General features: G+C 51.7%; 2 protein-coding genes and 1 long non-coding RNA gene across 6 annotated transcripts; 2 read left to right on the plus strand and 1 right to left on the minus strand.

Annotated features, from left to right (window-relative positions):
* Positions 1 to 645: 645 nt before the first annotated feature.
* Positions 646 to 4,612, plus strand: YOD1 (YOD1 deubiquitinase). Its single transcript, XM_066335765.1, has 2 exons — positions 646 to 928; positions 1,485 to 4,612. Exons 1-2 carry the CDS (start codon positions 721 to 723, stop codon positions 2,189 to 2,191), a joined length of 915 nt encoding a protein of 304 aa, XP_066191862.1. The 5' UTR covers positions 646 to 720; the 3' UTR covers positions 2,192 to 4,612.
* Positions 4,613 to 5,797: 1,185 nt separating this feature from the next.
* LOC136371591 (uncharacterized) lies at positions 5,798 to 6,230 on the minus strand. Its single transcript, XR_010745368.1, has 2 exons — positions 6,116 to 6,230; positions 5,798 to 5,932 (listed from the first exon to the last, which is right to left on the minus strand). It is a non-coding gene; the product is annotated as an uncharacterized lncRNA (long non-coding RNA).
* Positions 6,231 to 6,824: 594 nt separating this feature from the next.
* On the plus strand, positions 6,825 to 16,144 carry C25H1orf116 (chromosome 25 C1orf116 homolog). 4 transcript variants are annotated; one of them, XM_066335762.1, is made up of 5 exons: positions 6,825 to 7,194; positions 7,738 to 8,258; positions 11,163 to 11,292; positions 13,249 to 13,396; positions 14,282 to 16,144. In XM_066335762.1, the coding sequence occupies exons 2-5, from the start codon at positions 8,233 to 8,235 to the stop codon at positions 15,352 to 15,354; spliced, it is 1,377 nt and encodes a 458-aa protein (XP_066191859.1). In that variant the 5' UTR covers positions 6,825 to 7,194; positions 7,738 to 8,232; the 3' UTR covers positions 15,355 to 16,144. The 4 variants fall into 4 exon arrangements, with proteins under 4 accessions (XP_066191859.1, XP_066191858.1, XP_066191860.1 ...); XM_066335761.1 differs by having other exon boundaries at positions 6,825 to 8,258; XM_066335763.1 differs by lacking the exons at positions 6,825 to 7,194; positions 7,738 to 8,258 and adding an exon at positions 8,268 to 8,433.
* Positions 16,145 to 16,925: the final 781 nt, after the last annotated feature.

A 16,925-nucleotide genomic window follows, 5' to 3' on the forward strand; every position in this document is an offset into this window, starting at 1 on the left:
GCGCCCCGCCGCATGCAAATCGCATGCAAATGAGCGGCGGAGCGGCGGAACCGGGGGACGGATCCCGGGTCCCGGGGAGCGGACACGCGGGAAAAGGGGCGCGGAGGGGCGGGAAAAGCGGCCCGCGTCACGCGCGCGGGGGCGCGCGCTCTATGCAAATGAGAGCGGGTGGGCGGGGCCGCCGCGCTCTGTATGCAAATGAGAGCGGGTGGGCGGGGCCGCCGCGCGTTGTATGCAAATTAGATCGGGGCGGTGGGCGGGGCGAGGGGAGCAGGAGGGGAGCGCGCGCGCCATGCAAATGAGATGGGCGGTGGTGAAAGGGGAGCGGAGCTCGCGCCTCTATGCAAATTCAGGCGGGCTATGCAAATTAAATAGGAGGTAATCATCGGGGAAGGGAGGGGACGGGAACTGGGCAGCGCCTCGCGTTATGCAAATGAGATGGCGGGCGGTGTCGTGTTGCATGCATGCAAATTAGATGGGGCGGGGCCACCTCCTTTATGCAAATCAGACACCCAGCGTGTTGTACCAATGACGCGGGCGCGGCGCCCGGCTCTATGCAAATGAGCCACGCGCTATGCAAATTAACCCCCCTCGGCGGGGCCGCGCTCTGATTGGCTGCCCGCTGTGGGGAGGGGGAGACGCCGCGTGTTCTCGCGAGAGCGGGGCGGGCGCGGGCCGGAAGCGGAAGCGGCGGCGGCCGGTGCGGCGGCGGCCCCGAGGATGCTGCGGCTGCGCTGCAAGGCCCGGAGCGGCTCGCACGCGCTGCCGGGGCTGTCGCCGCACTCCCGCCTCCGCGACATGCAGGCCGCGCTGGCCGCGCTCACCGGAGTGCCCGCCCCCTCCCAGCGCCTCCTGCACGGCTTCCCTCCGCGCAGCCTCGACCTCAGCGACGGCGAGCGGCGCCTCGGCGAGCTCGGCATCCACTCGGGTGAGGAGGGCGGCGCTTTGCGGGCTCTGCTGCCCCGGCGGCTGCAATTACGTTGATTAAAGAGGCCGTGGCACACACGCCCCTCATCAGCCGGCGGTCGGGCCGGTTCCTGCTGCCGGGGGAGGTGACAGCAGCCGGCTGGCCAGCGCTTCCTGCTCGCTGGAAGTGCCGGTGGTGCTTTGGCTGCGTCCCGGGGGTCCGGAGGGGCTGGAGGGGACAGGGATCGGGCCACGCCAGGTGAGTCCCGCGGGGACCGTTGTGGTGCCGCCGGCTGTTGGCTGAGGCTGTTTCCCAGCGGGATCCCGAGCTGGGGAAAACGGGCGGAGGTGGCCGAGGCCGGGTTGGACGGGGCTTGGAGCAGCCTGGGCTGGTGGAAGGTGTCCCTGCCTTGGCGGGGCTGGGACTGGGTGATGTTTAAGACCCCAAGCCATTCCGTGATTCTCTTCTGCGATCCTCAGCAATGACAGCACAGCCGTGTTGTTGTGTTTGAGGAGCAGCAGCAGCTTTAAATCCCCCCTTAATGTGCCTCTGATCTGTCCCTCCTCCTTTCTGGCAGGTGACACTCTCATAGTGGAAGAGGACACCTCCAAACCCGAGCCTGACTCTCCCGTGGTGGCCAAAAAAACGATGTCCCAGCCTGTGAGGGAAGCCGTGCCTGTGCTGGCCAGGAGGGTGGTGCCAGCAGACAACTCCTGCCTGTTCACCAGCGTGTCCTACGTGGTGGAGGGCGGCGTGTACGACCCCGGCTGCGCCCCGGAGATGCGCAACCTCATCGCCCAGATCGTGGCCAGCGACCCCGAGTCCTACTGCGAGGCCGTGCTGGGCAAAACCAACAGGGAATACTGTGACTGGATCCGCAGGGAGGAGACCTGGGGGGGAGCCATCGAGGTGTCCATCCTCTCCAAGTTCTACCAGTGCGAGATCTGCGTGGTGGACACGCAGACCGTGCGCATCGACCGCTTCGGGGAGGACGCGGGTTACAGCAAGCGAGTGCTGCTGATCTACGACGGGATCCACTACGACCCCCTGGAACGCCGCCTGCCCGGCTCGGACCTTCCCCCTCAGACCATTTTCCCCAGCAGCGATGACGTGGTGCTGGCACAAGCCCTGGAGCTGGCGGATGAAGCCCGCAGGAAGAGGCAGTTCACGGACGTGAATCGCTTCGCCCTGCGCTGCATGGTGTGCCAGAAGGGACTGACGGGGCAGCTGGAGGCCAGGGAACACGCCAAGGAGACTGGACACACCAACTTCGGCGAGGTGTGAAGCTCAGCCGCCACCAGGAGGAGGAGGAGGAGGGTGCCATCGACTACCTCAGCGCTCCGGAATCAGATTCTGGAGTCCTCAGATAAGCTGTTTGTGTAATCATAAAAAAAATTCCGTTCACAGAGCTTGAAAAGCGAATTAACTTCGTGGTGGCCAACGCACAGGTTTGGGAATAGGGGGTTGGGAATAAGGGGATGGCACTTGGGCAGCTGGTGGACAGTGGCCACCACACCTTGATTTCATCACCTTCAGGCTGTGTGTGTGTGTGATCTGAGCAGACAGACACAACCAGGCTCGTCCAACGCTGGTGTGAAATCCACCTCTGAGGTGCTGAATGTACATTTGCAGGGTAATTCAGTTAATCCGAGGCTTTGGGAAACACACACATCAGCATCACTTACACTGAGAATTAGGCTTTGCACGTATGAGCAGCTCTCAGAGGGCAAACTGCTCGTGTGGTGCATGATTCGTGATGGGAATATCAAGTACAATATCAAATTACAATTTGTAGTAGCAAAGAGGAGCTCTGAGCTGCCCTTTACCATCAGAAATAGACTTTGTGTAGTTTGTGTGCAGAGAACTTTAGGGAAAGCAATGGCCTCTAAGCTTTAAGGTAGCCTTTAAATTAATGAGTAGATGGATAAGTGTTGAATAAAACCTATTAATCCTCCGTAGGTAGTTTTTAGCTGCTTGACAAATAACTCTCAACCCCCTGGTGTTTACACTGCATCAGAGCATAAGCATGTTTCCTGGAATACTTGGGATTCTTCTTCATAGTAGCATTGGAAATTCCTGCAAGAGGGAAGTGACTAGTTAGGGATGTGACTCAATTTGCATCAATTTGCATACATTGAATATTTTACTTGAGCAGGGCCGGTCACGGCCGTGGTGTCACTGAGCTGTTCCAGTTTCCTAATACTGTAAATGAGCACTTTAAGGTTGAGTTCTCACTCTTTGCTGGGGCAGAGTTTTGCCCTCTGAAGGCCAGAGCCAGAGGGGAGGCTTGAAATTCCATCTGCTCTCTGCCTTAACGTGTTTGATTTGTCACCTGCTGGCTGTGGAGCAGCAGCAGAGTCTTTCACCGTGATAATGAAAGGTGCAGCTGAATATTCAGAACAAAATAAGCTGGGAAAAATGCCCCCCACTCTTTTGGACTGCTCAGAATCAGGGAAGGTGAAACTGGTTTAATTGGAACGCCTCACCTCACAGTGGGGTTGTGAACAGCAAGTGCTTTTGAAGGCTTTTAAAAGGTGCTGTAAAGGTGCATATTACTGAAGGGGATTTATGTTGTTGGGTTTTTTTTTTTCCTTTGAAATGCCTGCAACACATCCTTGTTTCTTGAATTTTAAATATCCTTTGCCTGCCATTCTTCTGTTGCTGTTTTGAGTGGCCTTCCTTGCACTTTTAGGCTGGGGAACAGGAACGTGCCTCTTTGGGCTGAGGCAGAAACAAACCCACTTTCCACGTGCAACCTAAAACCCTGTTTGAAAGGCCTCTGTTCCCTCAGGCACCTGAACCAAACTGGTGCAGCAACGCCACCTTTTCTGCAAAAATCATCTTTGGAGCTCTCAGCAGAGGCTCCCAGTTGGATCTGGAAATGCAGGAGGGTTTTCCTGAAGAAAGAACATAATTACATAAGTGCTTTGCTGAATTAAGGCATGAATAATGAAACAGCCTAGAATCACCCAGAGCACTATGGACCAGGTTTGTTTTTAATTCAGTATTAAAACACACATTAGCACTGTTGGGAGTTCCCTATAGAAAGCCACTTAGCTTCCAGTGTTAAACCCCGCTCTGCTTTTAGCCTGTCATTAGGAAAAGATGATAAACCCCCCCCAAAACCCAACATTAAACCCAACCCTGTAGAAGCTGATACTTAAAAACCTCCAGAAATACCTGACAGTTCAAAGGAACTTGAAGATTACACTGTGTTATAACTTACTTGAGCTGAAATACTGGCTAGGAAGGAGACCAAGGGACTGGCAAGCCCCAGGAGAGCTCTCAGCTTTCCCTGGGACAAGGAGCTGATCCTCCCCCTTTGCCATCTGCCACATGGACACAATAACCTACCTCAGAGAGGTGCACGAGGTGTCTTTGAAACACAAGTGGAAGATCCATATTTATTGTCTGCCTTGCCTTTGGGGAGCAAACCCTTAGATTTTAGCTTTGTGTCCTGGATGGATTTCTCTAAGTGTGTAAAACATTATTTTTTTTTCTTTCTTTCTGGTATTTCTCAGTTGCAGTATTTGAAAAAGTGAGCTTTATTTAATCCAGAGTGTTGAGCTTTGCTAGATCATGTTTGCATTTGGAATCTGCTGACAGAGAATCAGTTCCATTGGAGGGAGACGTGTCACTATCACTGCTTGGATGTTTTCTTTTGTTGCCTAGAAAATAAAATCTCTTTGGTTAAAAAAAAAAAAATACACCTGTAATTCGTGGTTGTAAAAGTTGATATTGTTACAGGCCTGACAAAGAACAAGAGAAATTTTTCTCCTTACTCTCCTCAACTTTCCCAACCAAAAAAGCATCTCCATTATTAAAAATGTAAAGTCTGGATAGCTTTAAAATACAACTCCTTTCCTTTTTAAAAATTATTATTAGGTTGTTTTTCAATACTTTTTAACTGGGATTTTCCTGCCCTTAATGACACAGTCAAGGATTTATCCCAAAAATGGCATCCTTCTAGTGATGGGATGAACTCTGAATACCAGAATGGGATTCTATGAAATATGATACCTGAGATATCAGCACTCAGCTGTAAAGAGAGTTTTACATCCCTCCAGAATTTTTTACTCATTGAAACATATAAATTATGAAGTAGACTTCACAAATGTTTGTGTCCAGTATTACACAGCTCTGCTCCATAGATGCAATAGACTGAAAGAGCAGTCTGAGGAGAAAATCAGTAATAAGTGGAATTTCTGAAGGACAAACCTAATTCCAATGTTCTGAGCAAACTTCCATCAAAAGAGCAGTTTGTGGGGAGAGCCCTGAGAACAGGAACATCTTGTACATCTGAAATCAGCACCTTTCCCTGAGCACAGCCACAGCGGGGGCCACGGTGACACTTTGGGGACAGTCTCCTGTCCCCATCCTCTCTCCTGGAGAACAGCCCAGCTCTGGGGCCCCCAGTGTGAAACCTCTGTGACCCCACAGTTGTGTCTGCCCTTCTCCTCTCGGGAGGGGCTGAAGGAGGAGAGAGAAGTTTTCTGCTGCCTGCCTGGAGCTGGGGGAGTGTCTGAGAAATCAGACTGACACACGAGTGCTGAATCATCTCTGTTGGGCTGATTTCACTGCAGAACCCACCCATGGGCCAGCCCTAGGAACCTCTCCCTGCCCAGGAAACTCTGCAGAAGAGGAACTAAAAATTGTCAGCTTGCTGTTTGGAAAATTGCAGCATTTGGAAACGTGCAATTAAATGTCTGCCTGCATTTTAAATCAAACTTTGCATCCAGCTCTAAAACCGCCGTCGGGTTTGCTCCAAATAAAATTCCTCCAAATGGGGTGGAATAACCCCTGCCATTTCAGCTGTCTGAGCCCCAAATGCTCCCTGAAACAGGAGTGCAACAGAGGAGTTCACAAAACCAGGTCCAAGATCACAGTGCCCTTGTCTATTATTTTTAATTAAAGTCTTGAGGGAGATGTTGGGGAACTATTAAAGCTCGAGAGCTGCCTTCTGTCTCCTGGTGTTAATGGTCAGCCAGCTGTGGGAACACCTCAGCTCCCTTCTCCAGCTCTTTTCTGTAAACCAGAGATAACAAACAGAGCTCTGAGGCCGTGTGGAGGTTTAATGAGTGCTCTGCAACACCAGGCATTAACTAGCTGTTATTTTCCATAGCTGATTTGTCAGCACGCAGGCTGTGCCTGCAATTTGGGCAAAGGAAAGTGCCCAAGAGTCCCACAGAGTCAAATAAACGTCCTTACCTCAACAGGAATCTTATCAGTGACGCCGTGTGGATGCTTTTCCTTCAGGACCAGCCTTGAGTCACTCGTGCCCTCGTGTTTAGGAACAGGGTGAGGCTCAGCAGGGCTGTGGAGCTGCCAAAGTCCTTCCAGGGCACTGAGAAGTTTTCTCTGCATCACTTGACTCTTTACATATCCTTCATGCCATCTCTGTGAAATCACACCTTATTTCAGGTCGGAGCTATTTATATTTGTTGAAGGGAGAGGAATGTGGATAAAGAACTGGTTCTTTCTGGACTCCTGATTCAAGAGGAGCTTCAAGATTTCCCCCAGTGGATCCTGGCACTTTCCTGACCCGCTCAGGGCTGCAGGCAGCCAGCTCTGCCTGTTTGACTGCCCACACCGGAGCCCTGCTGGTGTCAGGACACCCTCGTGCTGCTGCTCACTCACACCCTGCTGGCACTGCAATAACGAAATAACCCTGGATTGGATTCCCTCCCTCTCTCAGAGCAGCCTCAGCAGCACCGGGCACAGCTCGACAAAACACAGCTCTGAAGCTTCCACTTCAAATGAAAATGAATGACTTAATTTAAAATCAAACCCGCTTCGTTAATTAAGATCCCATTGAAAGTCTGTCGATGCTGTGCCATCCAGCACGGCTCCTGAAGTGCTGGCACCAGCCCTGCCCTCAATCCCTGGATGTCACAACATTCCAGCAGCTCCAGCTGCATCCCCATCCCTCCCCTGCTGCAGGCCAGCGTGGGAGAGCAGCAGGGGCTGGGGCAGCCTGTCCTTGGTTGATTTGCTCTCCAGCACACGTTCCCTTCTGGAGCAGCACTTGGCTGGGCTCAGCATCGCCAGTGAGCCTCTGGCTCATCTGCTTTCCCTCCGTCTTCCCGTGGATTTAATTAGCTGATGTTTCCACTTCCTCCTTCTGCGGAGCACCGAACGTGTGTGGCAGCAACAGCCTTTTGCTACAAATACAAATTAAAGGGAAAAAAAAAATTAAATAAATCATTGGAGCGTGGAAATGTGAATGAATCCAGCAGCTGTGGCAGCCCTGGAAATTTCCTGCAGGGTGTTTGTACCTCTGCAGCGAGGTGAGCGGCACCTTGTCAAGCAGGTACAAGTCCACGCTGTGTGTGGGGAATGGCCAAAGCCTTGTTAATCAGCAGGAAAAGCTCTAATTTTAATAACAGAGCCCAAAGTCAGAGTGAGGAGGAGGAGGCCCTGCTGTTCTCTGCTGGGGTTCGGTGTCACCCTGCTCAGGGTGGGGACATCTGGGCCCCTCTTTGGTGGAGGCAGCAGAGGTGGCACCCGGGGGCTCAGAGCAGGAGATGCTGCCGGAGAAATGCCCCAGCAGAGTTCCTGAGAAGTGTGAAGATGAGTCCCACGGGCATCTTGGGGGGCTTCAGCTTTCCCCAGAGCTGCAGGAGCTGACCTCAGGCCGCCTGGGGAAGGAGCTTGCAGAGGGTTTTGGTGCCCACAGGGAACGCTGCCAACTGGGGCAGGAGCAGCTGCAGGTCGGGACAGGCAGAAGCAGCCTCGTCGCTGCTCAGACCTGGCCACATAAATCAATCCGTGCTGAAACTTCCCTTCCAAAAACCCTTCCTCTGCCTTTTTACAACCTCCTTCCTTTGCAGGCGGCAAACTTTTGGCCTCTGGGAAGCTGCGGTGAGAGGCGAGCACCAACCTGCCCCAGCCCGGGCTGTTTGCGGAGGCGAGCAGGAGGCAGCTCCAACTCTGAGCCTCGGCATCCTCACACAAACCACCCGAGAGAAGAAACCTGCTGTGGGTGACGCGTCCCCGGCTGCGAACGCCCAGCCGAGGGATGTAATTATTGTTGTGCGCAAAGCAGGGCTCAGGGCGCTCAGCTCGGCGCTCCCGCTGTCAGCCAGCAGCTATGCTGCAGAACAGGATGTCGGATTAAGGAGTCTCCGGCCAAAGCCGTGCCCAGGACAGCAGGGGACAGCAGGGAAGTGAAGGAGCTGGGTGGTTCCGAGCAGAGCCGCGGGCACAGCCGGCTCACACTCAGCTCAGCACCTCTGGGCCACGGCACCGACCGGGTTTTTAGGGGATCGGCCACGCCGGGATCCAGCCTAAAGCTGCAGGAAAAGTGCCTTTGCGGGGGCTGCAGGATGAATTTCGTTCGCCCTGGCTGCAGGTGAGGGGCCAGGGATCACCTGTCACCTGCCGAGCACCCACCCGGCCAGCACAGCCTTATCTGCAGGGTTAATGTGTAACCCGGCTGTGTTTGGATAGCCCAGAAAAGCAAAGAAGTCCTGGGATAGGCACGGCTGGGACAAGGAATTGGGCAGCACGGACCCACGGACGGCCTGGTAAAACAACAAAAGAGATTAATAATAATTTCTCTCCCTGCTTGTCCTTTGCTCTCTTGTGCTTTTCCTGCTGGAGGGGCTTGGGGGGCTCTGGGTACCTGCAGGGCTGTGCTTTGGAAGGGTGAAATGTGGCGGGGGATTCGGCAGCGAAGCTGCATGAGGTGGTTTGAAGGTGGTGGTGGCAGGAAAGGTGGGGAAACCTGTGCCCAGGAGAGCAAACAGCTCAGGCAGCTGCTGGGGTGCTTCATTTACCTGGTGAGGGTAGGAGGAAATCCAGATCTGTCCCCAGTCCCTTTCCCCTGAGCTGGGATCCATCCCCCAGGGCTGCTCCGAGCTGCTGCCTCCAAAGGGGGGTTTGCTTTGGGTTGTGTTTGGGGCTGACCAGGACAAAGCCCTTTCCCGGGCAGGAGGGGTCGGGCTGCTCTGCCCCCAGACAGCAAAACCGAGGTCTTCTAACCCGGGGTGAAGAGCTTAGAGTGGTGCTGGCTGAAAGAAAGTAGCCTCTTCTCTAAAGCAATTAGCATTAATTGCTACCCGGCACCTCTTTGATGGCTCCGTGGGCTTTTAAAGGACAGTTATGGCAACGGCCACAAGAGCTGAGGGACCTGGCCTTTGGATTTGGATAAAAAACAGCTTCTTCTAAAGATGTTTGTAGTTGGGGAAGAGAGATAGAGCACTGAAACCCAGCCATAAAGCAGCTTTTTGAGTACTGTGTCTTTTAAATCAAACTCTCAGTTGCGTTTTTAGACTGTTACTCACCGCAAAAGAAGGAACTAAAATCCTTCTGAATCGTTAAAACTGGGGGTTTCAACACTGATTTTTCCCCTTTCCCGAGCTGGATGAGTGTGCTGGAGCTGTGATCACATCAGAGAACCAATGGGCAGGAAAAGGAACTTCTTGTTTCAGTGCAGATCCTCTGGCGGGCTCGGGCTGAACTTTGCCTCCCATGAGCTGGGGCTCCGTGGGTGCCAAAGCCTTGGCAGCTGCTTTAGCTCCCTGAAAATGCTGTTTGAATGAGAGAAAAGGATTTCTTTAATGGACTGGAGTGGTGGGAGGAATCCTCATGGAGAAAATGCCTCCCTGCTGGCCCCAGCCAGCTGCACACTCCAGTTCCAGCAAGGCTTTCACTTCCCCAGGAGGGTTTTGCTGTCAGAAATTTGGGAGGGAGGCAGCCAGGAGCAGCACAACCACCATGGTCAGGCCTCCTGCTACTTAGGAGTCGATGTAATCTATAAATATGTATCTCTAGTTTTGATATCAATCTAAATTTCACGTTGTGGATGTTCCAGTGTGCAGCAAACCCCTGCAAAGGCCCAAAGTCCCCAAGCTCAGCTCTGCTTCCCGACAGCTCAAATCCCCGGCTCTGAGGAGATCTGAATTCAAAGAATCCAGGGAAGTGCTGTTCCAAAACCACCACTTACTGCAACGTCGCTTAAGCAGTAAATAATGCAAAGCTGAGACTGAAATATTAAACTCCTCCTGCGTGGAAGGATTAGATCTGTCAGGGCGTGGGTGTTGAAATCTGATTTTTGCGGCGTATTCCAATTACAAAGGAATTCTTTCAGGGTCTAAGCAGCCAGTTCTGCTCACTTATCGCTGGATCTAATTCCCTGATCCTGCTACAAGAAACAAAACAAAACAAAAAAAGCAGCAGTTTGTTCCTGCCTGCAGGTTACAGCACAAAGGGCTCCTCTGTCTGCCGAGGAGCAAATCCTCTCGCGTGGGTCCCTGTGTCTTGCAGGGAGTGTTGGTGTTTGTTTTGCTGCTCCCCCTCGCCCCTACAGCCCAGTTCCCTGCCCAAGAACGGGGTGGTGCGTGTGGAGGAGAGGAATTGCTGGTGCCAGGGAATTTTGGAAGGGAAATCTAACTAGTGGGGTTTTAAAACCAAGAGTTCTGAGGCAAAGGATGAGCCAGGTCAGGTCTGTCCCACCTATAAAATTGAATTATTCTATCAGCACAGGCAAAGTTTTCCACGGAGCAAGCTGAGAAAGAGGAAGGTGCTTTGCTTGCATCAGTAGTGACACCTCCTGTGGGTGCTCACAGAGCTCTGTGCAGGGATAACTGTCCCCTGTGCCACCCTGCCCCTGTCCCAGTGCTGGACACTCAAACCCAGGGTTTGTCAGGGGACGCTGCTGTGAGCAGAGGGGACTTTGGGGTGCTGCCTGAACTCCCCTGGGCACAGCCCCAGCCTGCCCTGCTCCCCACAGGCTGTGCCAGCCACGTCCCCGAGCACACCCAACGGCCTGGGGACACCTCCCTGGGGACACCTCCCGGAGTCCCCAAGGAAGGGTGGCAGACGCAGCTCCTCGCCAGAAGGAAGCTCTTGACAGAGCGAGGATGTGAGTAACCAGCAGCATTTTGGGCCAGCACCCAAAGTTCAAGCTGCAGGGCTGGCACAGGGTGTGGCACAGGAAAGAGGTCCCATGAGCTGGGGCTGGGATTTCTGAGCTGGGCTTGCAGCTTTTTCCTTCTCCACCCCTCTGAGGCGATCAGAGAGCCACCAAACCGAGCTGGCTGTGCAGAGATGACCCCATTTCCGATTATTTTGGGGAAAACTTGGAGGATGATTTTAAAAAGCCCAGCCGTGCCTTCTCCTGGAGACAGCAGCTGCAGATGGAGCACAGTTCCTCCATCCTGCAGCTTCAGAGCCTGCCTGTCCTCCCTCCCAGCGTGCTCAAATCACCCCTGGGACAATCACAGCCTAATGCTTCTCCTTTCTCCTGCTCCAGCTGGGATATTCCCCCCGTGCCAGCCTCCAGGGCAGCCCGTGCTATGCCTAGGAAGGAGCTGGGGATGGCTGGCAGCAACTCTGGCAGCTGTGACAGCATGGCCAGCACGGCCTCCAACCACTCACAGCGGGTGAGTAACCCCGGAGGGGACCAGCCCAACCTGCCCCTCTGAGCTGAGGCAGGATTTGGGGCACATCTCAGCTCAAATCCGCTCTCCCTCGGTGCTTTGGAGGCGGCTGGAAGCCCTGAGACAGCGCCAGGACCAGATGAATTCCTGCCCCAGAGCCACCAGATTAATTCCTCCCATCCTGCTGCCGCGTGTGTGCAGCAGCTCTGGGTGCTGCAGGGGCTGCTCTGGGGCAGGACAGGAGCCCTGGAGATGGGATCCTCTCCCTGGAGATGGGAACCTTTTCCCTGGAGAGAACCTCTCCCTGGTGATGGGATCATCTCCCTGGTGATGGGATCCTGTGCTGCCAGGGGTGTCGGGGTCAGAGCAGTTGGGTCACACTGGCCCTGAGCTGTGTGACTTCACCGGAGGGGACAGCGAGCTGAGCTCCTCCTGCCTGGCACCAGATGAATTCCCCATTTAAGGCAGGGCTGAGTTGGGACCATGGGTGTAGATGTGTCGCTTTTCACCATCAGTCCATTAGAGCTTGTTTGTCTCCCCACACCGATCCCAAGACTGATGAGCTAATTACATCCTGCCTGACTTGGAGTTTAATTGATACGTGTGAGAGCAGCGCTCAGTCCTGGCAGCTTCTCCATTTGATGTCTTGCAAACCAGAACCAAACCCTCCGAGTTTAACAGGGATGGAAGAACTGGTTGTGAGACTGCAAGGTAAAAAGATTTGGATCAGGTGTCTCTGCAAAACAACTCCACCTGGGATAATTCCTGCCCCGTGCTGGTTGATCTGGTGCACATTCCGTCCTGCGCTTCGTGGCAGATTGCAGGAATCACCCTGATATCTGATGTTGCAATAACACATCTCCTGGGGCCCAAAATCCAACAACAACAACAAAAAATTTAAACAACCCTTGCTCAGGTGTGAATGTGAGAACAAGGAGAGTTCATCACCTGCACAGAAACCTGCAGGATTTATGGTTTTTCTAGGATTCAGCGTTGCTGAGCAGTGCAGGTGTCTGTGCCTGCAGATTTGTTACCCATCTGCTCACTTGTCAATTTACAGAACTAAAAGGTAAAGGCCAAGTTCCCAAGTTCAGAATAATCCACCTTCTGACCCACAGAGTAGGGGAATATAAAAAAGGCTTTAAGTATATAATATATTTCCTATTTTTAGAGGGGGTTGCCTAGTTTTCTAGAGCTGAAAATACTCATTGTCGAACAGCCACTGCCCAGGCAGCTGTCACAGGCTCTCTAAACTCCCTGGACATTAAATGTAAAAAATACGAAAATAATATATAATACTTTAATATATATAATATTTATATATATTATATTAATATATGTACAGTACTAATACATGTAAAGTTATATAAAGTTTTATATCTATTAAAGTTATATATATGAAAATTATGTAAAGTTATATAATGTAGTATGAAGTAAACCTCTTTCTCATATATATGAAATATATATAGTATAAAGTAAACCTCTTTTTCTTATATATTTATGAAAAATATATTTATATATAAAAATATATGAAAATTATATGGATAAAAGTTATATAAAGTTATAAATATGTAATAAAAAGTAAATCTCTCATATATTTATGAAATATATATATGAAATATATATAGTATAAAGTAAACCTCTCTTATACATATGAAATATATATTAAATATCTACGATATAAAGTAAACCTCTTTCTTATATATTTATAAAAATACATGAAATATATAGTGTAAAGTAAACCTCTCTTATACATATGAAATATATATTAAATATCTACGATATAAAGTAAACCTCTTTCTTATATATTTATAAAAAATATGAAATATATATAGTATAAATTAAACTTCTCTTTCTTATATCCATATACATGAAATATATATATGAAATATATATATATATATAGTCCAATTTAAACTCTCTTTCTGACCTGCTCTGCCTCACCTCCTTTTTTCCCAGAGTGACAACAGCTATGACTATTTGTCAGTGGAAGAGAAGGAGTGTTTGATGTTCCTGGAGGAAACCATTGGCTCCCTGGACGCCGAGGGGGACAGTGGGGTGTCCACAGATGACACCGACTCCGGGGAGCCCTCCAAGGCCAGGAGAGGTGAGCTGTGAACCTTCCTTGGGGGGTTTTTTAAATTAATTTTACCCCTGGGCACGGAGGGTGGGAGGGAAGGAGCAGAGCTCAGGCGGATGGGGCACAGGTGGTTCCCATCCCTGTACCTGCAGCAGGTGTGCCCCAAACCCACAGAACCACGGGCACAGCATCCCTGAATTCTACAATTCCCTGAGCAGAAGTTAATTGATGGCCAATCAAAAGTGATTCCCAAACAGGTTTTCCTCACGGTGACTGAACTTCAGTTAATATGGGATTAAAACGACATTAAAATCTATTTGTTTCTTCCCCAAAATAGTTTCTTACAGTTTCCTATTCTATTCTTCAAATAATTTCTTATTGTCAAGCACAGACGTGTACAATATGTGTCCTGTCTAGCTGTGAATATTTTACAAAATTTTCTGATACCTCAATTCAACGGCTTCGAAATTCTACAGTTTAATAAAAATTAGCATTTACATTTAATTCCCAATTAATTTAAAATTTTACAATTTAAGATCAATTAACATTTACACTGAATTACAGTTGAATATCAATTAGTATTTACATTTAATTACAATTGAATATCAGTTAGAATTTACATTTAATTGCAATTTAACATCACTTAATTATCAATTTAAATACAATTCAATTAACATTTACAATTCAACATTACAATAAATATGACAGTACTTATTCACCATAAATATCTTGCAGGTATCCTGCTTAGTGTCAGTAATCACACAGATTAACGAGGCTTCGCCAAAGGATCTGATCCCAAATTTCCCCAGCAGTGGTGGGTCAGAGGAGCCAGGGGAGCTCTGGGTCGTGGTTGTGGCCCAGAAGGGGTGAGGGATGTTCTGTGTGCAGTGTGTGACTTCCTTCTCTTCCCAGATTTGGGGAGCAGGACTCCCCCTCCAAGCAGAGATCAGAGAAGTGCTAAAATCATCCCAACCTCCCCCAGCCCGGGTAATTCCAACCTTCCCAGGAACATCCCCGCAGCAAATGGAGCTTCTGGCACCAAGGGCAGCGTCCACACGGCGCCAGCAGGAAAACCTGCCCAGGAGGTGCCCAAGGAAGGCAGGCCGGGCCAAGGCAGCCACACCAAACCCGTGATGATCCCACCTCCAGAGCCTTTCCAGGAGGAGCTGGAGTGGTCACGCAGCCGCGGCTCGGAGGCCAAGGAGACCAAGATCCGGACTTCGTGGGGCCACCCGGAGAAATCCACGCTGCAAGAGGCTCCTCAGGACCCCGATGCCAAACGTGGGCCTCCGACTGCCCCCAAACCACGGAGATTGCCACCAAACATCATCCTGAAAACCAGCAGGAACAGCCCTGCGCCGCTGGCCGCCGAGCACAACCAGAAGGCAAAAAAAGCAGCACCTCCACCCCCAGGCGCCCCTCACGGCAGCCCTGCTGGTGACAGCACTGCTGAAAAGGGGAACTCTGCCCACCTCGACCCCAAGGAGAAGGAGAAAGCCCACCGGGAGGCCCTGGAGAAGCTGGGACTGTCCCGGGACAGGAGAGAACCCAACCCCAGGATGGAGACACCGCTGCCCATCCCGGGACACCCTGGAGAGGGCTCCGTGCCCGGGATCCGGCAGATGACCTTCAAATCCAACACCCTGGAGCGCTCCGGGGTGGGGCTGGGCAGCTCCATGGGCAGCTCCAAGGAGCAGAACTCCAAGAGCAGCAGCTCCTTGGGCAAGATGTCCTTCATCGAGCGCCTGGCGCCCGGCTTCCTGCGCAGCAGCCGGCCCCGGCCCGCCTCCCTCGGGGCTGGGAAGGACTTTGCGGGTCTGAAGGAGCACGAGGAGCAGGACAAGAGCAGCAAGAGGAGATCCCACCCTCTGCCCGGCTTCCCCAGAGCGCCCCGCTCCGCCGTCAGCGTGAAGATCTCCCCCAAAGGCGCCGCCGACGAGAACCGGCGTGAGGCTCTCAAGAAATTGGGGCTGCTGAAGGAGTAGCTGGTGGAGCTGCTGGGAAAAAAGGGGTTTTTTTCACCCCAAATCCAGCGGTCTGCTCTGCCTGGGGCCTCGGGCACGAGCAGCTGCTGCTGTCTCCTGCGCCAGCGCCTCGGGAGAGGCGTTGGGAGCTTCACACCAAATAAAGGAACATGGGGGTCTACAGGATATTTTGTACATAGCAGATGTAAATGAACTATTTATACAAAGCCTCTCTCAGCCTGGACGGGGTGTGTGCTCCTGCAAGGGCTTTAATGCATCTGGGGATTCATCAGAACAGGGAAGCCGTGGAATTGGGGTTTGGCTTGTTTTCAAAGGGGTTGCCTGTGGATGAAGCGTCTCTGGGAAGAACTGCTGGATTTTTGCTGCTCCTTTAGGATTTTTGGGGATTGGTTTTGTTTGGGTTTTTTTTTTTTTTAATTAATTTTATCGCAGCCTCTGAGGCCTGAGCACTCGTTTGCCACATGAAAGTGCCTCCCAAAACCACCACTGCCTGCTGTAGGAGGACTGGAGGGCTGCACAGACATCCCACTGCCACACTCTGCTCTCCCACCCAGCCCTGACCACCCGGATCCAGCCCCTGGAAGAGGCTTCACCTGCAGGAAATTCCAGCTAAGGAGGCTGTGCTGGTGTCAGATCCAGAAGTACTGCCCCAAATGGGGCAGATGCAAGGCTGGGACAGCTCCAATTCATCCCTTCCGAGCTGTCCTGGCACCTCTCAGGCTCAGCTGATGCTGCCAATGCCTTGGGGAGCAGAGGTGTGTGTCAAATAAACCTGTGTGTGATCAGAAAAGTGCCGTGTGGTACAGATTTATGGCGCAGTCAGGTAAATCTGAACAGTGGGGTTTGAAACAGAGAGTTGTGGGACAAAGGATGAGCCAGGTCAGGTCCCTATAAAACTGAATTATTTTATCAGCACAGGCAAAGTTTTCCATGGAGCAAGCTGGGCTAGTGGAAGGTGGCCCTGCCTGCGACGAGGGGAACAACAAGGAGAACTTTAGGGTCCCTTCCATGTTTCCGAATCTGTCATTCCCGGCTCTCCCTGCAAGCACAGAGAGGGAATGTGGAATTCCCGGTGTTTGCTGGCAGGCTCCCAGCAGCCCGATGTGCGGCCGCGGAGGTTCCACCCAGCGCTGAGCTGCTCGGGCTGCGACTCTGATGTGCAAAGGATTGACCTGAAAGGCAGCGAAATCACCCTGTGGAGGGCAGGGGGAGATTCTGAGACGGGTTAGGAGCGGAGTAAAAGCCTCAGCCGAGCTCCTGCTTGGGTTAAAGCTGCGTTTTCATCCCCGTGCTCCTCTCCTCTGCCCACTCTGTCTCACCCAGGGCTGATTCCAGCTATTTAATGCTCTGTCTCACTGCTCAGCACCTGAGTGATGCACATCCCAAGGGAAATGTCCCCTTGTTTAACTAATGAGAAAGGAGGAGAGCACTCAGGACTCTCTCAAAGCATTTTTTTGCCCTGAAACAGAACCGAAACATTTCTTAAAACCAGATTGTTTTGGAAACAAAAGGTTTCTCTTCCAATCCTTGGCTTCAGTCAGAGCCATTGTGTGCTGGTGTCATGAAAGCTG

The sequence above is a fragment of the Sylvia atricapilla genome, chromosome 25 (genome assembly GCF_009819655.1).
Source record: "Sylvia atricapilla isolate bSylAtr1 chromosome 25, bSylAtr1.pri, whole genome shotgun sequence".
NCBI classification, from domain to species: domain Eukaryota; kingdom Metazoa; phylum Chordata; class Aves; order Passeriformes; family Sylviidae; genus Sylvia; species Sylvia atricapilla.

Bases quoted from the DNA above. Each gene is read 5' to 3' on its own strand.
- YOD1 (XM_066335765.1), top strand. From the start codon at position 721: ATGCTGCGGCTGCGCTGCAAGGCCCGGAGCGGCTCGCACGCGCTGCCG. The intron at 929-1,484 runs GTGAGGAGGGCG...CCTTTCTGGCAG, and splicing joins CGAGCTCGGCATCCACTCGG to GTGACACTCTCATAGTGGAA.
- C25H1orf116 (XM_066335761.1), top strand. From the start codon at position 8,233: ATGAATTTCGTTCGCCCTGGCTGCAG. The intron at 8,259-11,162 runs GTGAGGGGCCAG...CTCCTGCTCCAG, and splicing joins TTCGTTCGCCCTGGCTGCAG to CTGGGATATTCCCCCCGTGC. The intron at 13,397-14,281 runs GTGAGCTGTGAA...TTCTCTTCCCAG, and splicing joins GCCCTCCAAGGCCAGGAGAG to ATTTGGGGAGCAGGACTCCC.